This window comes from Stigmatopora argus, chromosome 9 (genome assembly GCF_051989625.1).
Source record: "Stigmatopora argus isolate UIUO_Sarg chromosome 9, RoL_Sarg_1.0, whole genome shotgun sequence".
NCBI lineage: Eukaryota > Metazoa > Chordata > Actinopteri > Syngnathiformes > Syngnathidae > Stigmatopora > Stigmatopora argus.
In genome coordinates, this window is record NC_135395.1 from 6,424,199 (window position 1) to 6,448,848 (window position 24,650).

The 24,650-nt window shown below is 40.6% G+C and overlaps 1 protein-coding gene across 4 annotated transcripts in view; it reads left to right on the forward strand.

Moving 5' to 3' along the window:
- zic6 (zic family member 6) overlaps positions 1–24,650 on the forward strand; it is a 110,453-nt gene that overhangs the window by 58,213 nt on the left and 27,590 nt on the right. For 2 of the 4 annotated variants that reach the window (XM_077609068.1, XM_077609069.1), the window contains 2 exons: positions 5,783–6,606; positions 8,589–10,351. The exons of 1 other annotated variant lie outside the window; for it this stretch is intronic. In XM_077609068.1, the coding sequence (XP_077465194.1) occupies positions 5,997–6,606; positions 8,589–9,151 (1,173 nt within the window). In that variant the 5' untranslated portion in view covers positions 5,783–5,996 and the 3' untranslated portion in view covers positions 9,152–10,351. Of the gene's footprint in view, positions 1–532; positions 6,607–8,588; positions 10,352–24,650 lie in introns of those variants that run through there. One more of the 4 variants, XM_077609067.1, reaches the window with a different exon arrangement.

Sequence of the window (24,650 nt, forward strand, 5' to 3'; positions counted from 1 at the left end):
CTCTCTGTCTCTCTGTCTCTCTGTCTCTCTGTCTCTGTCTCTCTGTCTCTCTGTCTCTCTGTCTCTCTGTCTCTCTGTCTCTCTGTCTCTCTGTCTCTCTGTCTCTCTGTCTCTCTGTCTCTCTGTCTCTCTGTCTCTCTGTCTCTCTGTCTCTCTGTCTCTCTGTCTCTCTGTCTCTCTGTCTCTCTGTCTCTCTGTCTCTCTGTCTCTCTTGTCTCTCTTGTCTCTCTTGTCTCTCTTGTCTCTCTTGTCTCTCTTGTCTCTCTTGTCTATCTGTCTTTCTATCTCTCTTTCTCTCTGTCTGTCTGTCTGTCTTTTTGTCTGTCAGTCTGTCGCTATCTGTCTGTCTGTCTGTCTATCTGCCTGTCTGTCTATCTGCCTATGTATCTGTAGGAATATATCCAGGAAGGGCTTTCTTGAAGCAGCTTTAAATACTTTTTTTTGTTTTGTTTTGGGGGAGGGAGGGGGTTTTCGAGCAAATCTCAATAGGGTGTAAGACTGAGGGGTGGGGAGTGAGGAAGAGGAGGGTGAAGGCTGGCTTGTGGTGGTGGGGGATAAAAGACAGACAGAAAGATGGCAGTAATTGTAATATCCTAAGATTTTTTTGTGCTTAGCCCCCCAAAAGAAGGAAAGGAGGGGGGCCTGCATTGAGCGAGTTTCAGAGGGATACCGCTGACTCTCTGCAGGACACATACAATCTGATCAAGTTCACAGACGCGTTGAGTGCTTCAAGCGGCGCTTTTTAACCGAGAGCCTTTCACATAACCCCCCTTACTCACACTCCATCCACACACACACACCCTCAATCTGTCCAAGGAAGGAGTTGCTCACATTCTTTATTTTTGAAGGGCCTCCCCATAAAAAGTCTCCAAAATCAGCCCCTTCATTTCATTTCCCACCTTCATCACCGTTCGACCATACACCGGCTCCAACTTTTTCCCATTCAGTCCCCTCCACACCCAATCCACTCTCATCACTCGGAGAGGTGAGTTGTCTGACTTTTCTGCATGACAGTGAAGGCAGCATGCGCGATAGATGGGTAGTTCTTTTGCCCCAAGGGGGCGGGGCTGCATGGCTGATTTTGGAAAATATGTGTGCGTGTGCGCGTGTGTGAACATGACCTGTTTACATGCGACAAATTGGCAGTTGGTAGCATTTTACCGTAAAACCTGTCAAGGTTTGTCGATGTGAGATAATTCAATTTCATATTAGCCCACATATTTGAATTCCGGAATGAAAGCATTTCCCTAAAATGTCCTGTAGCACCGAACGCACTAATTACACTATGTGTAATATTATATAACATTGTGTGCCGTGTGTAATTCGATTATTTTGTTATCTCGGGCTGGGATTACCGCACCGGGCAGTTTTTGGGGGGGTACCCCATTGGATCCAATGTAATCTGGTTGTGAGTGAGCATGCGCGCCAAGCTAAACTATGACAATATTGCAGGGGTGCTATAATGTAGTGCACACCTCATGTGAATGGGCAGGCCTATCCATACATGCATGCATGCTGCTGGAGTTCAATGGTAAAGCCACATTTTGTTTTGCATTTCCAATAGACTGGGATGTTGTCACATCACCATTTGATGTTTTGTTGATGCATTTATGATTTTTCTGTATTATTTTTTATTTTTGAGCTGCTTTTTCCTAAGGGTGCAATTTACAAAGGTTAATTAAAAAGTGGAAAGTGTCTCAATGAAGACACTTTATTATTAATGAAAAGTGACTTTATATATTTTGTCTTTGCTGTCCTAATGAAATGTCCAGTGAGTGAATTTGCTTATGCTTTCAAATAGATCTGCTACAAATACATAGAGTAAAGCTGAATGGATGCAATTTTAGGTTACTTCATTGTTGTGAAGCATTTCCACACATTTTTGTTGTTGTAATCCGACTCCAAGGCTGGCTGTGTTCGAATATTTCCAAAATAGAAATTCTCCTCTCATTTGTCTTCTCGCTCTTTGAGAGCAATCTGGATATTTGACAATATCCCAATAAAAATACATTGGCTGACTTTAATTTCCTCATACAGTAATTAGCACGCAACATTTGCATTCTGTCTTTCTTTTCTCCCCCCTGGAGGTTTGAAGTTATTTGGCAAAATGCACCATTCTTTTATCAGCTTGTTGTCCACCATGCACATATCGGGTATATGTCTTTATCCTGTATTTTTAAAAACAAGCTGATAGGGAAAGTTTGCTGTGCATATTACGACTGACTAGCTTACCGTGTGGACTTTTCTTCTTTGAGTCCAGCATATGTACATCATGATATGGTTTGTCACCGCTCTGTCTCAGTGGACACTGCAATACTGGATAAACTCGTGTTAATACACACTTGTGCCATGGTATCATAGGGGTGCAGCTGTCGACATAGACATTATGTGCTGGTTTGTTTGACTATGTTTACCTTCAATGGTGTGTAAATGATAGTAGTGTTGTGAAAAGCGAAATAATCTGAAACTAAAGATTGCGGTCATGATGGAGTTACATTTTGTCATTTTTTACATGTAAACCCTCTTTGTGTATGTACTTTTGGGTACTCTTGTGTTCTCCTTGAAGTTTATGTAATGTGGTGTATGGTTTCTCCAAGTGAAATATATGCAGACTTGGACAATTCAGTAGTATTTAACTTTAAAGTTGAAAACATTAGCTTTCATGATGGAAAAATGTTTGGGTAGATGCAATTTTGGGGGAAATTTGCTAAAATAATTTTTAAATGTTTTACACACAAAATTAAAGCGTAACTATTGCTGTTTTCTGATTTTCATGAGCAGGATTATGCATATTCCATACAAAACACTTTTTATAAAATGTACTGAAATTTAAGAATATATAGTTTGATGGTCTCACAATTTAAAGGTAATGAGTTTTATTATAGTTTTCCCACAGATCACAGCAAAGAAACATCAATTGTGACAACTATTTTCCACTTGTATTAAACCCTTACCCAATGATAAAAGTCAATGCAACTCATGAAACTTTTTGACCACAGTCTGCTAACATTCGTGCCTTAGATATCAAAATGTAAGATCTTTATGCTTTTGCAGCGTAAAATACAGTTGATATTTGTCTTTTTTTAAAATTGGAAAGCAAGTACATTTGTATTTTCAGTTGATAATGTGACAGCAAGTTACCTCAGACATTTATACAACAATCGAGCAAAATTGAAACACACCCACATTTTTGAAAAAGCGCCATCTTGCTTTGGTGATCATTAGGGCCTACTCTACTCTATTCTTTGTTTTTCTTGCACCGCTAAGCATTGTTTTGGTGATACAAAGGATTATAGGGATGTAGGCATCTAATGATTTTGTTTATTTTATAAATTGTCTGTCTACAAGTGGACACTTACACACATACATGCGTTTACACTAATATGAAAACACACCCCCACACGCTCGCCCACACACACTCGTATGATGAGAACCAGTGTGACGCAAATATGCAAGTCAAGACCATATGTGTTAAAAAAACCACAAGTATATATTTTGTATAATTGTATATGCAATGCATGCCGGTCCATTTCACGGTGGCAAACCTGCAACCCGTGGGCCACATACGGCCCGCATGAGTATAAGTATTGGCCCATCACTCATTTTGAAACACATACAAATAAGAAGAAAATGATAAAATCTCCAAACATTATGAACTAAAGTGTTCCTACAATTTAATAATGTGTTCATATCTACATAAACAAACATGAGCCTGAATAAAAATATCCTGAACCATGAATTAGTTTTTACATATTCAAAATAATTAATTCAGGCATGTTTTCATCACATGGTATGAGTTTGCAGTTCAGTCTGAGTATCTCCAATGGCTTTTTGTGCCATGGATGTGACCCCGTTAATGACTGAATCGATGAGAAACATATTTACATTGTACTGGTCACAACGGATTTTGAACGGCCTGTCACACTATTAACAGGAAGTGCCACCATGTACAGACAGCCTCCAAAAAAATAAAAATAAATAAATAAACAAAAAAAACCATGCTGCTTAAAAATCTTTATGCAACTTATTGCAATGGTTGTTAATACATTGAATGTATGTAGCTTTGCCATTGAACTATATTATAGAAATAATAAAATAGAAAGTTATACACAGTTATTTACGTTAGCTTTTTATTATTTTAGTATCTATAAACTGTGTGTATTTATGTTTATATATAAATCCATGGATATGCATGTGTATACACAGGGTAAATGTGATGATAATTAAATTATAACATGAAGTAATTATGGATCTGAGATCACGTTTGGTTTAATTTATTGAGGTAAAGGTGAATAGTAACATTTTTTTCTTCATTTTTTTTGTTAATGCATGTCTAAATGGTGCCCTCGGTTTATTTATTTACCTTCTGTTCTTTTGTGCACAGAGAATGCCCAATTGAAACCTTTGGTTTTTATTACCCTTTAATGACCTTCAACCTCGACTCATTTTCGGAAATTCTCCGGGTCAGAGGTTGACGAACACTGGCGGTGCATTACAATCACTTTTATGTTGGGGGCCCTTGTGAGTCATCTTTTTTTATTGTTGCTTTGTCACTGTCGAGGAACCTCTGCCGGTGACGTCAGCATTGCAATGTAAATGCTCTCGTATATCAAAATGTGAATACTGATACACGTAAATTCAATTTTTCCCCTCTGTGAGGTGAACTTAATTGGAGATTGATGATTAAAATGCACTAAGAAATCTATATTTATGTACCTATTCCTCCATCACTGAAGCTGGAAAGTTAGTTTGTGGCATTTCCTCATTTGCATTTTTACATAACTCAGCTGTGCTGCTGCTGCAAGAAGGAGGGCGCACCTTTCATGACTATTAATTTTAATGATCGTGCAGCACATAGCGCCAACGTGTTGCACTACTACACACAAATGTTTTCCATATCTGACACTCTTGTTCCGCTACTGTTAAAACCAAACAGGAGTGTAGGAAACATAAAACAGATGATTTTCACAACTTTTGAAAACCAGGAAATCCAATTGGGATTTGACAATAATCGTCCTGGGCACACAGAGCGTTATTTTCTTTCCCAAACAGACAAATCATGCTCGGGGCGGCTATTGTCTTGTGTTTTATTTTTTTTGCTGCAGTCATATTCAATCCACTGGACTTGGCCCGCAATAAACGTTTTTCTTCTTGCGCCGTTGCCGGTTTGTCTTGGTGGGCCAAGAAAAGCGCCCCGAGCAATATTTGGGAGTATTGCTGGCACTTTTCAAAGCATTTTCTCTGCTCGATTTGAAAAGGGCGTCGTGCAGGGAGCGACCGCGCTGTGCAGCCCACCCCTCATAAAACAGACCCCAAGCGCCTGTCAATCACGCCGCATTCCAGCCAATCCCAAAGCTCCCATTCAAACAAGCCGCTGTGCCTGCTGTGCTTTTATATTTTGCGCCGCGGCCTGTTTGCGGGGGCACTTTTACTACCACGGTTATTGCCGCAAAATCAAGAGGGCAAAAGGGAAAAGTGCGGGCGGGATGGCACTCGCGGCAACTCTCAGCCCTCCGGTGCGCCTTTCCGCCGCCAAGTTCACGGCCAACAATTTCACATGCAGATGATAAATGGCCAATTGGGATCAGACATTTCCACCGTTCTGTCCCGTCGCCTTTTTTCTTTTTTTCCTCTTCTTTCTTTTTCTTTTTTAAAATTCATTTTGAATTTTTTTTTTCAACGAAAAGCCAAATTTTCCCCAGTTTGCCGTCCGCCACTTTTGCACCTAAAACATGACAAGCCTGCAGGCGAGGTTCAATGCAGGCTTCCCTCTCCCGTGCAGCGTCAACCCGGGGGAGAGGAGCAGTGAACCCAGCGTGGTGCTGCCACCTTTGGCAGGGGAGCACACGGGACTCCCCACTGGCACTTCCTTAAAACTCTGCCCCTCGCGCTCTCTGCGCGACTACCCCGAGACGAGATCCAGTGCGTACGTTGACCACTCGCTCCCCCACTACTTGGAGCAGCCCGGCCCCAGGGGCTTCCTCCTCGGAGGCGGCATGCCACCGGGCACCGAACAGCTGGCGCCGTCACGGGGGAACCACCAGGCGCGTTACCACCGCGACTTCCCCGGCTGCAGGGACGCCCGAACCGGCGCCCTTTTCGCCGGCTACCAGGAGCAGGCCTCCAGCGGCGAGCCCGGCCAGATGATGCTGGGGTTGCCCGGCGACCTCCTCACCCGGGGCCACCCGTACGGGGGAGCACCCACTACCAAGGGAGGCGTCACACCCTTCCTGGGGCTCTACAAACCCTTCGTGCAGCACCGCGGTGGCGGAAGCGACGCGCTCCTCAGGTGCGGGGCCAAAGTGAAGAGCGAGCTGGTGTGCAAGTGGAGTCCCGACGGGCCGCCGTGCTCCAGAGCTTTCGGGACCATGTACGAGCTCGTCAGCCACGTGACTGTCGAGCACGTCGGCTCGGCGGAGCAGCCCGAGTACGTGTGCCGGTGGGAGAGGTGCGCCCGCAACAGCAAGCCCTTCAAAGCCAAATACAAGCTGGTCAATCACGTCAGGGTCCACACTGGGGAGAAACCCTTCCCGTGCCCCTTCCACGGCTGCCAGAAGGTCTTCGCCAGGTCGGAGAACCTCAAAATCCACAAGAGGACGCACACAGGTTCGTTCCTTGACTCAATTTTGAAATGGCAAGTAGTTTGGCAATAGTTTACTATTTAGACAGTTTTCCGGCTCTTGATGATATAGCAAATATCTTTATTCATCCATAACTCATATTTTTAATGCACTCAAGATGTACAATTGAGTGAACATTTTAAAGAGGAAAATGATGAGGAAGCTTTCATTCCGTGGGCGCCCAGATGTAGACGTCCAATCCAATTGGACTGGGAGAGGTCAGCATTGATTATTCACTGCCAGCGCCAGTCAAAATGGTTTGAGCGTCTATCGGGTTAAGAGCAATAAAATATGATCATTCATTTAAAATAATGTGAATATTAATATATAATTATTATCATGACTGGCGTTTTCCCCCAAGCGTGACTCGTTTTATAGGACAAATGCAAGAAATGAGTCAAGCAGTGCAGCGCCCCTACTGTATATATAGGCAGCACTGCCAGGGGGCCGCTCCCACTTCATTCCAGTGAAATTATTAAATAAATCTTGGGACACCGGAGAGCTCGTGACGTGGTGGTTACGCGCCTGGTGCGTACATGCAGGGACCACCTTCCCTATCCAAAAAGACCCCCCCCATCCCCCCAAATGTATCTTCTATCCTCTTTTTAGTCGCTTTGTTTTACTCAAATATTTATGCTGCTTATGTCCCCCTCCTTTTAAATGAAGTACCATGATTTATCAACTCTTTATTACCCCGTAATTCGTTATCATGTCTTAAAAATAATGTGCTTTCAAAGATGAGACTGCTAATCTAATTTCCAAATAGGGCTGAATCAGATACACACCATAGTAATTAAAATGACTTACGTACATAATATTGACGAAAGAATAGCATTTTATTTGAAAGCAAAAATTAAATTTAAGTTTACGTTTAAAATAAATGCACAGATATGCACAATTATAATAGTATACTAATCTTATGCTTATGAAAATGGTTTGGGGCCTGAACCTTAAAATAATCAATTATCATTTCTGGTAATGTTTTATATTGACACAACAAAGCAAGCAATTCATTTCTTACAGAAAATTTTCATGGCATGTTTGCTTTAATATTTGAATTACTATCATGAAGTTGTGGTTCAAAACAAGAAACAACAGTTGTGTAAACTCCTATTTCGTTGATTGGAAATGCGAGGCCAACTTAAAAAAACAAACCAAAAAACTTTACACACATCTATTATTATTTCCCAACTTCAAAATTGATCATTTGAGATTGTTGTAACTGAAAATCCAATACAATGTTACAATTAGCACTAAATAATACAACACGTTTCGTTCTAATCATGGTTTGTATTAATAAAAAAATAGGAACGAAGCTACTCCTGCAAGTGTGAACTAAGCAAAAACATACATTGATACCATGACTTACATTGTAAATTGTTTGCATAATGAAAGCAGGAATTAACGATTCGCCCCATGCTGTGAGTACATCCACCGTCTCATTTTTTATGATTACAATAAAAGTCATTCACTTACTGGGCTCTACGAAACCGAATGTGTATTTATGATTATCTGGCCCATGTGTGCAGTGTCTGCAATGGGGAGGGGGATAAAAGGGGCTGGGGGGCGCTTTTCCTTTACCACGATTCTGCTAAGCAACTGAGGCAAAAGCAGGAAAGCAACTTGACCTACATTTGGCAGCGAAAGTCACTCCATCACTTGTTGAGAACATCTTCTGAGAGTAAAATATCCAAAGTAAAAGAAAAAAGAAAAAAAGAGGAGGGGACGTGAGGAAACCTGCCAAAACATTAAGTACAATACACCTGCACCATCCTATCAGAGCCATCTGCAAAGATAATACCTCCGGATGAAAATTGAAAAAAAAAATACAGCAATCGGAGAAACGGGTAAGAGTAGTAGATTTCCAGCCCATTATCTAATTACGACCTCTGTTAGGGGCTTTCAAAGCTGGCGTGTAAGTGGGCCTAACCTCGCCGCCCTCCACTTTGTCTCCATGTGCACGTGCAGGTGAAAAGCCTTTCAAATGCGAATTCGTGGGTTGTCACCGGAGGTTCGCCAACAGCAGCGACCGCAAGAAGCACTCGCACGTGCACTCCAGCGACAAGCCGTACACGTGCAAAGTAAGAGGCTGCGACAAGTGCTACACGCACCCGAGCTCGCTCCGCAAACACATGAAGCTCCACGGCTCCAAGGAGACCCAGAGCAGCGGTGGCGTGGTGCCCGCGGGAGGTGACGCCCAGCCCGGTGACCGCGGCGCCGAGTCCCCTCCGCTTCTCAGCTCCATCCACGAAGTGGGCTCCTTGATCTCGGTTAGTCCGGACGATTCGAGGTCACGGCTCCCGCCCGGGTTCGACAACAGGTCGCAGCCCCTCCTGGACACGCGATTGCTCCAGAGAGCCTCTTACAGCGGCACCGGAGGCGGCACCGCCGCGAGGGCTCAGGCCGCCCAGTATCACTGCACCCAGGCCGGCCACACTTTCGCGCAGCAAAGCAGGACTTTTGCCTCGGCCCACTTCCAGAAAGGCTACGTCAACGGGTGGTATACTTGTCACAATGGTGTCGACTCGTAATCGGACGAGTGGTTGGCATTTCATTAGGTACACCCGCAGAATATTGCGCAATTATTATAGGACTCCACTATGAAAAAAAAAGAAAAAAAATCAAAGAGACTTGGGAAGACGCAAAATCCTGAGTCGAGTTTATCTTTTTTTCACCCCCCAAAATCCAACATTTTAAGCCACTTCAGGCTGTGATGGCATTAAGCCAAGTAATGTGACTTTAATTGTGTATAAAACACACTATACACATTTATACACGATGATATACTGTATATATCATTTATCTGTGATAAGCAGGAAGCTATTTTCATGCAGATTTAAACAAATAAAAAAATCCTTCTTTGGACATATTTAACCTGTACCCACTGATTAAAATATTCTCCATTCACTTCTAACTGACTTCAATTTTATCCCCACATAAAAAAATCTCTGTTCCACTCAACCCATAAAAATGTCTGACCAATATAATTTAAAGTCATCCGCTCATCACTAAAAATTCACCTGGACATCAATTTTCAGCATTTTCTATTTTTTATGTTTTATAAATGAATGATCAACACATCTAAACAAAAAAAACAATCCTCTTTTCAGCAATGCAATGTAACTCATGATATTGACGGCAATAGACGTCCAATCTATTTCGACTGGGAGGGGCGATCATTGCCGTCAATGGCAGCCAGTGAGTCAAACCCCTTGATGGTGTTTCATTTAACGAATCTCAAAGGTGTCCAACAGACCGCCCATTATTTTTCCCAGCATGCCACTCTGATGAATGCAGGTGTACCTAATGATGTGTCCATTCAGTGTTTCACAGCTCGGAGCAGCACGTGTCCCTTTTTGTGCTCGTCGTGTTACATATTTAGTGATAAGTTGTGAACTGTGTTCTAATAAAGGCCCATTTTTGTTGTTTGTTTGACACACCCACTGCCACAGTGGGTGACAGCATTTTTTTTCTCTCCACCATTGTGCACGTCTATTTGTGGGCTGTGGTTACTTTTCTGATGATCAAAGAACCTAAATCTGCCTTTTTCTGAATGTAAACTCTTCCATCGAAGGGATTTTTTTGAATGTAAATGAGATGTAATCGTCAAAAAGTATTGCTCTATTGTAGGCCCAAAGCTAATAAAAACTGATAGTGCCGGAAATAACACGCATGTTCTTTTATTTGTTCTATGTACATTTCCACGTGTGCAACGTGAGCAGTCATTCAAAGCTGCCTTAATTAACATTCACTTTTACTGTACTGTACAGAAGTGTGTTGTATCATTATGTATGTATTCTATATTTTATTAAAGTCTCTCTATATTCTCTTTGAACAGATTCGCAGTTGTGGTCAAGTTGATGAGTTGATCTGGTTATTTACTTCCCACGGGATGATAAGAAAAATGCAGAATTTCTGACGAATTTCTTGCGAGAGAATGTGGTGTTGGATTGAAGAAATTAGGAGGATGGGATTATCACGAGGCGCCTTTAATGAGCCGTGCGGGAGTGTTGACAAGTGCTGTGCACTGACGTCAGTAGCAGTAGGAGGAGACACGTGCTGGATGTTGGATTATTTATGATTTGTAATTGGTGAAGAAATGCACACTTTTATTGAAAGGGATGGCTGGCAGTGACTGGACAAGTTTCAGATTGGTCATTTGCGTCCAATCCATTTGAACCATGAGAGGTGATCATTCGATTCAATGAGTATTTTTTTTGGCAGTTGCAGTTTATTAGCTGCAGTGATAAATTTCAGCATGTTAGTGGCTACAAGATCATATCCTTTGGGAAATTTGAACATATTTGTGAGAATATGAACATTTAAAGTTGTACTTAATTGAAAAAAAGTATGTATCTAAATGGTGGCTTCTCTATAATCGATCACATATTTTGTATGTTTTCCAAAATGATAAGAACCTTTTGTGCTTTTGTTGGGAAAATTTGAATATCGCCTAGTATTTGCATTTCATAGTTTGATTAAATAAATTGTATATATACACAATAAAACATGCAGTAACACCCTACATTAATTTGTAATTTAACCCCCCTTCTCAGCACATGTATTATTTTCAGAATTCTTCAACAACATCTCTGGAAAAGTCTTCTCTTTGTCCTTTTACATCAAAAGGATCCATGATGTCAGTCATTTTTTAGAAAATATTTGATCTATTTCCAAACAGCTAAAATATAACTTCAACCTCAACACACCTCATTTCGGTTCGCAGTTCATCATTTCACTGGGAAAACAATATTTCGCCTAATTTGGTCCGACAGCGGAATATAAACTCATTTTTGAGTGAGGAATCCAAAATCTAATCGTAACTCACATAAGCTATGCTACACATATTCTTTAAAAAAGAAAAAAATAGTGAACTTTTTTCCTTTTTATGAAAAAAGCCAATGAAATATGAAAGAAACAGGCATAACTACAATGTTTATTAACTCTTCCACTACCAAGGAGAATGATAAATGTCCACCCGTATGGCTATTTTTAACCTTCTGCTGTTAATTTATACTAAATTTATAACTAGTAGATCTCCAATACATATAAAATTGGAGTGTGGCATTGAATGAAGGTTTCTTTATCAAATGGATTAGATGTCTATCACTGTCAATGGGAGACAATGATTAACACTGTTACATTTTTCCAATGATTTGGACACTGTAATCTTATTTGTGCGCAAAGGGTTACAAGCTGTGGAGAAAAATATTGACATATTAAAAAAAGACTTTACAAATTTAGTCTTAATCATAAAAATCTAACTCAAAATAATTTTAAACAATGGTTCCCAACTGTTATCAACCTGAAAATAGCAAAGGTGTGCGTGACACAGGCCTCGTTTTGCCAACAGCCAAATTTTGTATCCGCTTTACGTCAGCATTTTTCCTCATGTGGATGCCGTCCGTGTCATTATATGAACGTCCATCAAAAAGACGTTGGGTCAAAAGTGTCCTCATTTAACATATCTTTGAAGCAGTTGCTTGCAACTGGCCTGACAAAATGTGCAAGCAAGAAATGTTAAGTGTTCCCCCTGCTGTTAACTTCCCATTCATTTCACCATTAAAATGTCTTGACAGCCATAACGTACACACCTCTATTTTATGAATATATGCTGATTCCAAGACACTTTATCTTCCCAAAATGCAGCTTGGGTGTCTAATTTCTGCTTTCTATGAATCCAAATGTATGATATGTGAAACAAGGGAGGTGTTATGGAATTGTTTATGCATCCGATGCTTTGGTGAAGAACTCTGCAGGGATGTTGCATATTGTTGTGACACGACTTGAGTTCTGGGAGCAGTTTCACTTTCTTGGAAATCTGTAATAGGTTAACTGGAAAAAGGAGGTCAACCATCTTTGACTGCATTTTACAAGAATCAGGTTTTAACATGATAAGATTCACGTTTTAACTCGTTGAAAGATGTCCATTTCAACTGAATGGCGCTGGCAGTGAACAATCGATCGCAAGAAAAAGTTCAAATTTGACATGAAAAACTTGTCAAGTCATAATATTGCATTGGGGTGAAATATTATACAAAGGTGTGAAAATCACGTAGGATTTAAAGAAATAGAGTAAAAGTATGACAAAAAAAATGTCCAACTAGAAGTGCAATATGACAAATGAAAATGGTAACTGTACAGGAATAAAGCAAAAATGACAGAGTAAAAAAATAATCAAAATGCACCAACCTGTGCATAACAAAAACATAAAAATTTGATCGAAGATAAAGTTTAAGAACCAAGCAGTTCAAATGTAAGTTAAATACAACTGAATTCTTAGGAAACATGTCTTTGTAATTTAGTACTTTTTTTTCTCAACATTGTTACTTTTATACTGCACCTTTGTGAGGATAAACGGTTCAGAAAATGAATAAATGAATGTTATGTCCTGTACCAGTTAGATTTTTTGAAGTTCAAATCTGACTCACACCTTGTTTGTATAAAGTGACTAAACTAAAGTGACTGCAATGTTAAGGCCCTCATTTGTCCTGTATGTCATCAAAAGGTGAAAATTAAGGACACTTGATACTGCATAAAAAATAATTTCTACATATTTGAATTTTATTTTTTAGTATTTTTCAATGCAATAACTGAAAGTGATTAAGTGAATGTCGTATTGTGAATTTTGATTTCCTTTGAGGTGTCATAAACGAACAGCAAGCTCACATCCTTTGGTCTGATATTCACTGAACTAAAAGACACAATTGAGGGGCGATTTGATGTACTTTATGCACAAAAAGTCCAAAGATAACCCCTACCTCGCCACTTCGCGTTGATACTCTTCAGTCGTCAACCTTGGCAAGCGTGTGAAAAATTTGGCTTCCCCACGCCGAGTCGGTCGCGTGGATTCCCTCCGAGTCAGCGATTCGGGCCACGCCCTCCTCCTCAGCAGGCGCCATCTTTACTCTGCGGGTTCGCCAGTTTGCTTTGGGCCGGCCATCTTTTCACGCTCTGCCTAGCGACAGGCAGCCATTTTGGGCTTGACGTCAATTTCATGTAAATAAAGCCATTTCATCTCGGGCGCTGATGAATCATCTTCCTTGCGACCCGTGACGTGCCCAGCTGTGCCTCGAGAGGGGGGGAGGTGGATTCGTCACAGCAGATCTTTGGATTTTCTGCATCATCATAACGGCGCGTGACATCTTGCGTAATGTACGCTGGGCGGTCTCTCCTGGCAATGGAGGTATGCTCATCGCATTTGATGGTATTGGCCGGGAATGAGTATCATTTTGTCCGACTGTTTGTACCCCCTGAGTGCTGTGGTGACACCTTCTACATCCTCAGGTCAAACAGACCTTCTTCGCCTTTCATCAGCTCGCCCTTTTTTTGTCTTGGATCTTATCCATCTCCATTCATCTGGTGAAGCTTCCTCTACTGGATCTTTCCCGTCTTTATGCATCACAAAGATTCGCCTGTAAAATAATGATCAAGCCATTAATAATCCCTGAAAGGCTGAAACAATGGAATAAAGGAGCGACGTGCGTATATCTAAAGTCGGCTTTTTAGGTAATCTGCTTGGTGTCTAAGCCGCTGTGTGTGTGACAGCTGAACAATTAAGGCGCTTGTGTGAAAAAGTGAATGCCGACGATGTAATTGCAGAATGTGGCCACGCCTCGAGCTCGTGGCGCAAAATATAATGCGGTTATGGTAGATCGAGGATATCAGGCCTTCACTGCTGGGTTACCAGTGATAGGGATAGACGTCCATTTCTTTTAAACTGTGAGGGCTTGTAACGATCATTCATTTAATGGCACCGAAACGTTAAAACTAACAAACTGGCAATGGGACTTTCTTGTACCAATCAAATTTCAAATTTGCTGCCCAAGTGCTTTTCCTTGGTGGGTTTATGCCAGGGGTCGGGAACCTTTTTGACGGAAAGAGCCATAAACAATTCATATTTTCAAATGTTATTCCTTGAGAGCCATACTCAAAATTTAAAAGTAAAAATACACTAAAATGTGTGCCTTTTGTGGTAATGTCACCACTTTTAAAGTACAAAGGTTCTCTGAGATCTTTTGACAACATTGTCGCGCTGTTGCTAATCAATGATAATCAATGGGAGTATGCATGCAGAAGAATCTAATGCAAAGAAAAAACATGTAAAGCCGCACTGGAGGTAGTGTCGGCGCCACAATGATCACGTAACGCTCCTATTGATGCATTCAGGACTGAGCTCTCTCAACAGCGGATCCCATATATGACCTCACCGTTTAGCGAAGAGACATATGTACCTATCAAAAGAGCCACATTTGGCTCCCGAGCCATAGGTTCCCTACCCCTGGTTTAAGCTAAACTCGACTCCTGTTTTTTTCTCTTTTTCAATACTTTCTATTTTTTCGTACTGATATTTTCTATATTGCTCCTTTCATCCATTTGTTGTTGGTCTGACCCGTCTTTGACCTTAATAACAATTTTTGGACGGATGAATGAAAATGAAGTGGCTGGCTACTGATTCAGGATGTCCCCTGACTGGTGCTCATAGTTTGCTGGGATAGGCTCCAGCACCCTTGTGAGGATAAGCGGCTCAGAAAATGAATAAATGAAAAACTGATGTCTCATGTTTTGATGTTTTCTTCTGATGTATAGTATTTATGTTTAGGCCTTGAACTATCAGCGTAAAAATCCCAGGCCACATCTATATGAAGACCTCCAAACCTTGTGAACTCCCATGTTGAGTGTTGTCATTTTCTCACCAATCTGAGCAACCATTGAGAGTTGGACTCTAAGGCATAGAACTCGCCCTCCTCATATCTAATGCATGTTTGTCTTTTTGAAGCATGGCAGTTTGCCTCTGTGGATGCTTCATAAAAAGATTTTCTTTTCCCTTCCTCCTCTCTATCATCACTCTGGTTTTCACCCAGTTTTTGACAGTAGTTGATGAGGCACACTTTCCCAGAAATCTTACTCTGGCCATAATTCAAGAGTCTCACCACCAGCCCCATGAACCTTAATGACTTCCCTTCCCCAGCAAAGGCATCTTGTAAATTTCATGAAGATATTCCGTTTCCCTTATGCGCAAAGAATTATACTGTGATTTGGAAAAGTGAATCATTATAGCATGCGATTGGCTGGCCGCCAATTTAGGGTGTTAAGAATCTTTTTCTTAATTGTCTTGCTTTGATGATTAGAAAAAGAGATCGACTGCTGACATGATATGTCAAAAATTTCCCGCCTTCAACCTCCTAAGCTGCGTCCTCGAGGACACAATTAGACATAATTGATGGAGTATCTTTCACCACTGGAAACCAATTGGGATGGTTTACATTTTACTGGATTTACTGGTTGCGACAAGTAAAAACTACATGAATTTTCTGAAAATGACAATACATACAGACAGATCTATGACTTTACGTTTAAGTTTTAGTTGAATAAATAAAGTTGAACGTGTATACAAATAAAAATCCTACAAAGTGCAAACGAGAGAAATTTGAATATTTTACACACATGATGATTCATGTTGCAAGTAGATGCCGCCATTTCAGATAAGACCTGCTATGGCAGAAGCCCCAAAAAATATTCTGGAATATGGCAGAGTGAAGTAGTGTTAAGTCCTCCAAAATGGGATCAAATTGGCTTACAAGGACGACGCATTATGAGTATGTGTTTCAATGGCTTGAGACAGGCCTTTGCACAGTGTTGTGATGTAACTGGCCTTTAGTAAATACAGGCTTGGAGTGTTCAGACCCTGAAATGACACAGCTTATGTCTCAGCTCCTTGTTTATAGTTAGTGTAAAGTACGCCAATATGACATTTTAGAGAAAAGAAGTCATTGCAGATGTAAGTTTGAAGAAATTTACTTTTTTTGGCAAGGAATTTGTATTTTATCTTTGTTGAAGCAGAAGTTTGAAAGGTTTGACACCATAGGTGGCTGAAGGGGCTCTGACATTGTTTCCTTCTATTTCAGGTTTACTTGCATGACAATTTCCAATAGCAAGGACACGATCGATTACCTTTGAGCTCTACCAATGGATCTTAATCGACGTATTGGGTACCTACGGTCCTGAGCAACAACTCATTGTTTTGAAAATGTCAGTTCCAATTCAATGTGGGGGGCCTAATTATTCTCGTATTACCAGAGACCTTTTAAAGCGTTTGTTCGACAATGTTGTCCGCTTTGATCGTCACGCCTAAAGAGTACCGCGCCGCTGAATGAATACATTGCAGAAAAAGCCTGTTGTCTTTTCTTTCTCAAAACCATCACGTTTCATTAAGCGGCAGTTTAGTCGCACGCCACTTTTTGCGCACTTTATCAAATCTCTGCCGTTTGAGGTTGGACTTGAAAAAAAATGAAGAAAAAAGGAAATTACTGATGCTGATCCAGGAGGTTTCAAAGCGGCACGTAATGGCGAATGTTTAATTTTATCAGTTGCAGTATGCATGGCAAGGCGGCTGTGTAATCAAGCCTGTGAAGCCCACATCAAAAGGAAGGATTCTGTTTGTGATCCTGGCCTCTCTTGAAGTCGCTCCATTTGTCCGGTATGCTCGAATCAGACTCCTTCCACATTTAGGTCTACCTGCTACCTGACGTGATTCTGTGTTATTTTCCATAGACCCCCAAGGGTCCAACTCAACATTGATGGATGTTGAGTGGCGTGGGTGAGGGGGATATCCCCCTTTGGAGCCCCTTCTCCTCCCATGGTACAAAACCTTAGGAATTCCCCTTGGGCCTTTTCAATTACAGTTTGACCAAGCTTTGCACTGTGATGATGTGTTGCTTTAGGGAAGTGACATTAATGAAGAGGACAAATGTGGTGTTGTCCCTAAAGAGCAGGGCGCTGACACAAAGGGACTTTAATGGGGAGAAATTCACGCTCACCTATTTTTATTGATAGCGTAAGCCGTGGTGACTGCTGCGTCTTAAGGATTGCACTCAAGTTAAAGAACTATTGATGCAAATAGTCTGGGCGCTCGCCAAGGGCGAAAAAGAGTAATTAGCGACTGGTGCTGCTTTGAGGAGCCCAGGTAACGGATTGCAGAGTACTTGAGAGGAAGCGCTGGACTGGGTTGTGATCATTGGGGTTTTTTGACCTATTATTGGTGAATGCTAATGGTATGTTTAGTAGAGTGGCATGCTGATGGTGCGTGGGAGAGATGGATGACTTGAGTCATGTGATTTGACAAGTCACAATTAAATGGCACGTTTTACTATTTGGGATCAAATTTAAAAAACACATCACTTATCAAAAATCTTGCAGAGGCTGGAAATGTACATCGCTGTCAATGACATTTAATGAGTTTAAAACGATAGGCATCACCTTGATTATGTGCATCCCAGGGTAAATATTCATGTTTAATAAAGTGAAGACTCGCAATTTAATTTATCTAGTTCCTCTATAACATCGTCTAGGTATCTTGCATGGTATATTTCTTCTCAGGAGAAAGAGTCCAGTGAGGTGGTAACCAAAACACACACACAAAAATAATACCGGATATAGGAAGGGCATTTGCGCCTTGGGGGATGTTTGATTTCGTTTGATGTTTCATGAATTGTATGTGTCTATATAATATATGGAATCATTCATTGCCGTCTTTGTGCAGTAGCTACTTTTGGGAAAAGCGCACTTTGTGGAGAAGCACTATCAATTTCGTCATATGCAGCTGGGTATGATGACAATTAGGCTTTTGTCTAGTCAATGATGATGACAAGCCTATGTCTGATTTTTTATTTTATTTATTTATATATATATATATATATATATATATATATATATATATATATATATATATATATATATATATATCAGTGGCGGGCGGTGCATTTTCTGGTAGCGCCTTCAACGTATCAATCCAACCCTCAAAAACTATTTTATTGCTATAAAACTTCTACTGCAGCTACAGCTGCGACACATAAAAAATAATCAATAAATTAATGCACAAAAATGGGGTAAAATCCACTTCCTAGCAGCATTTCATGATTAAATACAAATACTGGGGCTTTTCAGACATTAAAATCAGGCCAGGGGGTGATTTTCCCGGGAAAAGACAGCGATGAACGTCGATACGTCCATACGTGAAATGACAAAAAATGCACTAAAATACTAAAATTAGGTAAAATCCACTTCCTAGCATCATTTATTGATTCAATACAAATACTGGAGCTTTTGAGACATTACAACCAGGCCAGGGGGGTGATTTTTCCCGGGAAAAGACAGCGATGGACGTCAATGGTGAAAAAATTGAAAAAATTAAAGTGGGGTAAAATCCACTTCCTAGCAGCATTTTGTGATTAAATACAAACACTGGAGCTTTTCAGATATCAGAACTTGGCCCACAATTGAAATATTATTTAGGAATATAGCCAGATTTGTAATTTTACTCACCAAAAATCCTTTTTACACAATATCCATCTTCCTTTCTTTCTTCCTTCTTTCCTATCGCCATCGAAGCTAATGATGAAAGTCGAGCCTGTCCTGTCATATTTCCGGCATAGTCCGTTTTGAAAATGGCATTAAATCAACACAACAATATACTATTTGCTTGTGGAGCTAAGTTAGCGCGCTGAAAGTGCCCCACACACCATTTTCCCGGCTGTAACAGGCTTGCTAGCTTCGGAGTTGACCGCCCTTTCTTAATGATGTCAATTTTTTTCCTGAAAAAGTCCGTCTAGAAAATACCTTTGTGAGCAAACAGAATCTATTTGTTTTTGCTTCTGTCGGCCATAGTGGGTAGAGTTTGCGATCTCGGCTGCCTCGGTACTGCTTTGGCCCACCTACTAGCCAATCATAGTTTGTGAAAGCAATGACATGTCCCAGCCAGCACAATGCTAACGCCTATGAAAAATCATTGTGGGGTTGCCAACTCGAAATCTGATTGGTTAAAAGCAACAGTCTAGTTTAATGCAGCAGAGCCCGCAAGAACTGATTGTGCAGGCTTTGAGGCAGATCTGATCTGGCAACAAATAATGGCTGAAATGTGATTGGTTAAATGCTTCAATATGAAAACACTCATCTGGAAGCAGTGCAACCAGGGGGAAAAGCAATGAAAGGAAGCTAACAGACCATTTGGAATAATAAGTACGTATTGATGGACAAAATATAATATAATTCAGATATTTCTTAGGCCAGCAGAGAAGGCCTTGAAGGCCCTGACGGCCCGCCACTGATATATATATATATTTATATATATATATATCAGTGGCCGTCCGTGCATTTACTAGTGATGCCTTCAGCACAAACAATTTTTAACTATTTTTAATGCACAAAAATGGGGTAAAATCCACTTCCTAGCAGTATTTAATGATTAAATACAAATACTGGAGCTTTTCAGACATTACAACCGGGCCAGGGGGGTGATTTTCCCGGGAAAAGACAGCGATTAACGTCAATGGCGTACCGGCAAACATTGCCCCAAAATGGGGTAAAATCCAGCCGTAAACAGCATTTATTGATTAAATACAAATACTGGAACTTTTTAGACATCAGAACCGGGCCCGGAGTATCCCAGGGAAAAAGACAGCGATGAACGTTGATACGTCCATATACGTCCATACCCGAAACGGCAAAAATGGCACTAAAATGGGGTAAAATCCACTTCCTAGCAGCATTTATTAATTAAATACAAATACTGGAGCTTTTCAGACATTACAACCAGGTCACACATATCTTGGAACAAAGGTTTCTGATAGAGGCTTTTTGTGATCTGAATATTACGCATGTGCAAGCATTTTTAAGTAGAGATACCACTTTATTATAATAAATGATACCAATGATTTGTGTATGAATTAGTTGGAACATTCACTCATTCATTTTCCATACCATCCATGATTACTAAAATAATTACATTAAACATTTATGGTACTTACATATTTGGTGCTCCATTACCTTGTGAGTTACACAAATGTCAAATTTTGACTGTTACAAATTTACTCCTGGTCATTCAATGGTTGAGCACTTGTTTCTTTCTAGTTGCTAGTATAAATCATAATACTTTTTTAATAGGTGTGACTGTATCTTAGCTGAATTCCTGGGACATTTCCTGTAACTATAGATTATTGTGCTTCATTTTCACAAAATTTTCTGAACTGCAATACAAGTTCCACAAATAATGCCAAGTATGTAAGTTACAAAACCCGCAGAGGCAGCAAATTACATGTTTTATGAGTTGTAAGCATTAATTTGAGTTTCAAGTTGGGGAAGACACCAGAGGCCACACGAGACATAATCATTTTTAAAAAATTTATAAAAAAAAGAGTAAAGCACTAATCATGTGATTCACTGAGGCCCAATTTGGAATGAAGCTTCTGTATGACCTCTCATTATATAATGCAGGTGTCTCTAATGCAGTGGCGGTCCGTGAATTTCCTAGCGACGCATTCAGCTGTCGGAATGAATCCTACCCTCAAAAACTATTTTATGGCTATAAAACCTCTACTGCAGCTACAGCTGCGACACATAAAAAATCATCAATAATAACCTCATACAATTGAAATATTATTTAGGAATATAGCCATATTTTACTCACCAAAAATCCTTTAACTGTACACAATATCCATCCTCCTTTCTTTCCTCCTTTTCTATTGCCATCGAAGCTAATGCTGAAAATCAAGCCTGTCCCGTCGTATTTCTGGCATACGTTTTTATTCGATTTAGTGCTGAAAATGTTCGTTCCTGGTTGTGACAGGCTTGCTTGCTTCAGAGTTGTCCGACCTTTCTTAATGATGTCCGGCTTTTCTTGAAAAGTCCGTCTTGAAAATGGATTTGACAGTAAATCTGCAAACAAATTCCTTTTTCTCCTCCTTCAGCCAATGCGGGTTGACAAAACCACTATTAAATCAACACAACAATATATTTGCTTGTACAGCTCGCTCCAGATACAGTTTGGTAGCTCTGGCTAGTCCACTCTATCACTAGCCAATCATAGTTGGTGAAAGCGATGACGTATCCCTACGCCTGCGAGAAGGCAATGATGTATCCCTACGCCTGCGAGAAGGCCTTTGGTGTCGCCAAATCGAATTCTGATTGGTTAAAGCAACAGTTTTATCGGCGCTTGTTTTATGCAGCAGAGCCCGCAGAACTGACTGTGAAGGCCTCAAGGCAGATTTCTGACCCTGCCAGCAAATAGCTGAAATGTGATTGGTTAGATGCTTAAATATGAAAACACACATCTGGAAGCAGCACAACCAGAGGAAAAGCAATGAAAGAAAGCTGACAGACAATTTGGAATTATTAATAAGTATTCATGGACAAAACATAATTAACATCAGTCTGTGATTCAGATATTTTTTAGGCCAGCAGAGAAGGCCTTGCAGGCCCTGACGGTCCACCACTGCTCTAATGTGATAATCATATCTCATTTGATCATATCTCATGACAACCACTGCTGTTCAGTTTTTTTCCCCTGCTGCTAATAACTGCAGTCATTTGCGGGCAGTGAGAAGGTGAATCTGTTTCTGTGGCGCCCTCGAGCACTAGACAGATGTTAAGGGTGGAGTCGCTGTTTACTTGTCTGAGTGTGCGCCAGCTCCAAATGAATCCCAGTGTGTCAGGATTGAAGTCCCAGTGAATCGGGCCCTAGCGGACCAACGAGGTTACGAGGGACTCTTTGATCATTTTCAGCATTCCCAAATAAATGTTGTCTTTGAACATTCCCACTAACTCGTGCTTTTATTCATACGATGAAGCCTATTTAGACAATCAAGGAGTCGGGTGGGCGAATAATGAGGCTTGCCATCTCCTCACTTGTTTCAGTGTGTACACGCACTCCCTTTCAATCAGTTAAAACCAGCTCCGTTAATTAAAGCACTACCCAAATCATTTTCATAAAACTTGCTCAATTCCTTCAGATCTGTTGTCAGCAAGCAGCCCAGTTTCTTCTAGTCCGTCTTCCCTCTCGGAGAAATCCCACTGACCCATATAGTTGATCTCCTTTTTCAATAGCAAAAAAAAATAGATTGCAAGTTAAGAGAGCGGAGGCGCTATTAATAGTCGCGTTTGAGGTGCACATCCTCCTACGCTTTCTCCTCGGTGCTGCTGCTGAATCCCCCGAGTAGGAGCTTGTGATTGGAGGAAGGCCGTGATGATTACCTCACGCCGTTTCATCATCCGTGCAGCTGCTGACTATTTACAGGCGCCCCTTTAGCGCAAGCGTGACAACCTGCGATGCCACCTCAACACGTGCTGCTAACAACAACATTATATATTGATCCTTTGCACCATTTTAACCTTAGCAACTGCATATGGGATTTTTTCACTCCAATTTTTCATTCATTTTCCGTACCATTTATCCTCATGAGGTTCGCTAGGGGTGTTGGAACCTATCCCAGCTAACTATGGGTGCCAGGCAGTGCACACCCTGAATTGCTTGCCACCCAATTGGAGGGAAACAAGAAGACAAACAACCTCACACTCATACCTAGGTGCAATGTTGAGTGTTCAACCAGACTACCATGCATGTTTTTTGGATGTGGGAGAAAACAGGAGTACCTGGAAAAAAGACACACAAGCCAGGGGAGAACATCCAATCTCCACATAGAAAGGTCCGGACCTGGAATCAAACCTTCGATCCCAGAACTGTGAGGTGGAAGCGCCAGCCACTCAAGCACCGAGACGCCTCGAATCCAATTTTTCACGTTACAAAGAATTATTTGGAAAATTAGGTTGTTGTTTGCAATTGACGGTTGATTTTGAGTCGGATTGGGTACCAGTGCGATAAACTATTTGTTCTTAATCCTCTGCAAACCACATTCTACTTTAGGAAATAAAGTTAAACCTTCCAGGGTAATTGTTTATTCATAAAAATGTTTTGAGAAAATACCATTGTTTTTCATTGGTGGTTACATTGTCCAATCCATTTTCACTGAGAGGCCTGGCAGTGATCATCCGTCAAAGTAAATATAAATTATTTTATATTATTTATATCACTGAAGATGGTTATTATTAGAGTAGCATTATAAGCATGTGTGGGATTTTGTGGGAGGGATGCATTTCTATTAATTCCATTAGTGGATTAGAAACAAGTGTATTTGTGTAAAATAAAACCACATGTAAGTCAGTGGTCCACAACCATCTGTGAGCCAGAAAAAAAAAATATTCAGAAAAAAGAATAAACATTTTCAACCTTGCTCTCCTACTTGAAATGAGAAAGTTTTTATAATATTAATAAATAATTGCTGTTATGCTTGGGACTTGTTTTTTTTTGCTGTCATGGACGTCATCGCTGTAGAGATCTTTCACACATTATTTATTTTTAAATACCACTACATGAGTGACCCCAAAAAGTTCACATGACCAAATGATAAAAATTTGCATGCATGACAGTTTTTGGGATTTGAACACCGTAGAGCAGCCGCGATACAGATGAAAAGAACAAAAGAGGCAAGTTTTTCTTTCACCTGTCGCTGGGAAAGAGGCAACAGGAGGCTGATTATCATCATGCAAAGTTCACTTGCTGACATTTAGTCATGCTGTGATCTTTTCCCACATGTTTCTACTGCATTGTGCACAACACAGTGGATTTGATTAGCACACATATACGAATGTGAGGTGAATATTGGCGAGAATAATTTTGCTGTCGTTATTCCAAAGCACACTACCTGCTCTCCCCAGAATGTAATATTAATTGTGCTGAAAAAGGTAAAACCACCATGAAATGAATTCAGAGTTTTGTTACTGAAAGCATTGTATGTTTGAACATAACATGAGTGTATATAGACTTGCTGATATTTTGGTGCATCGGCTTAGGGAAAATAAATAAAAGCAAAGTGGGTGTCACTTTTAAGGAGTCGTGTTTGATTCCACTTTGTTTAGAAGTTGTTTTTCCCCCTCCTTTCGCATCTCGCCTTCGTGAACAAGCAGCCGCGCTTTGTGTTTTGCCTTCCAATCAATGAATCATCCCCAACTGCTTCTGATCTGCTTTTAATCACCTAAAGGCAAACACATTGACTTCATTGTCATGAAATGTCGTTTTAATTGTGCGCTGCTAATCCACAAAGACATGAAACTATGTATTTAATAACGGTTATGTTGGTGATATAGCATCTTGTTTAAACTAAGCACGCATATGAACTGTTTTACAGAGCGAAGCACTGC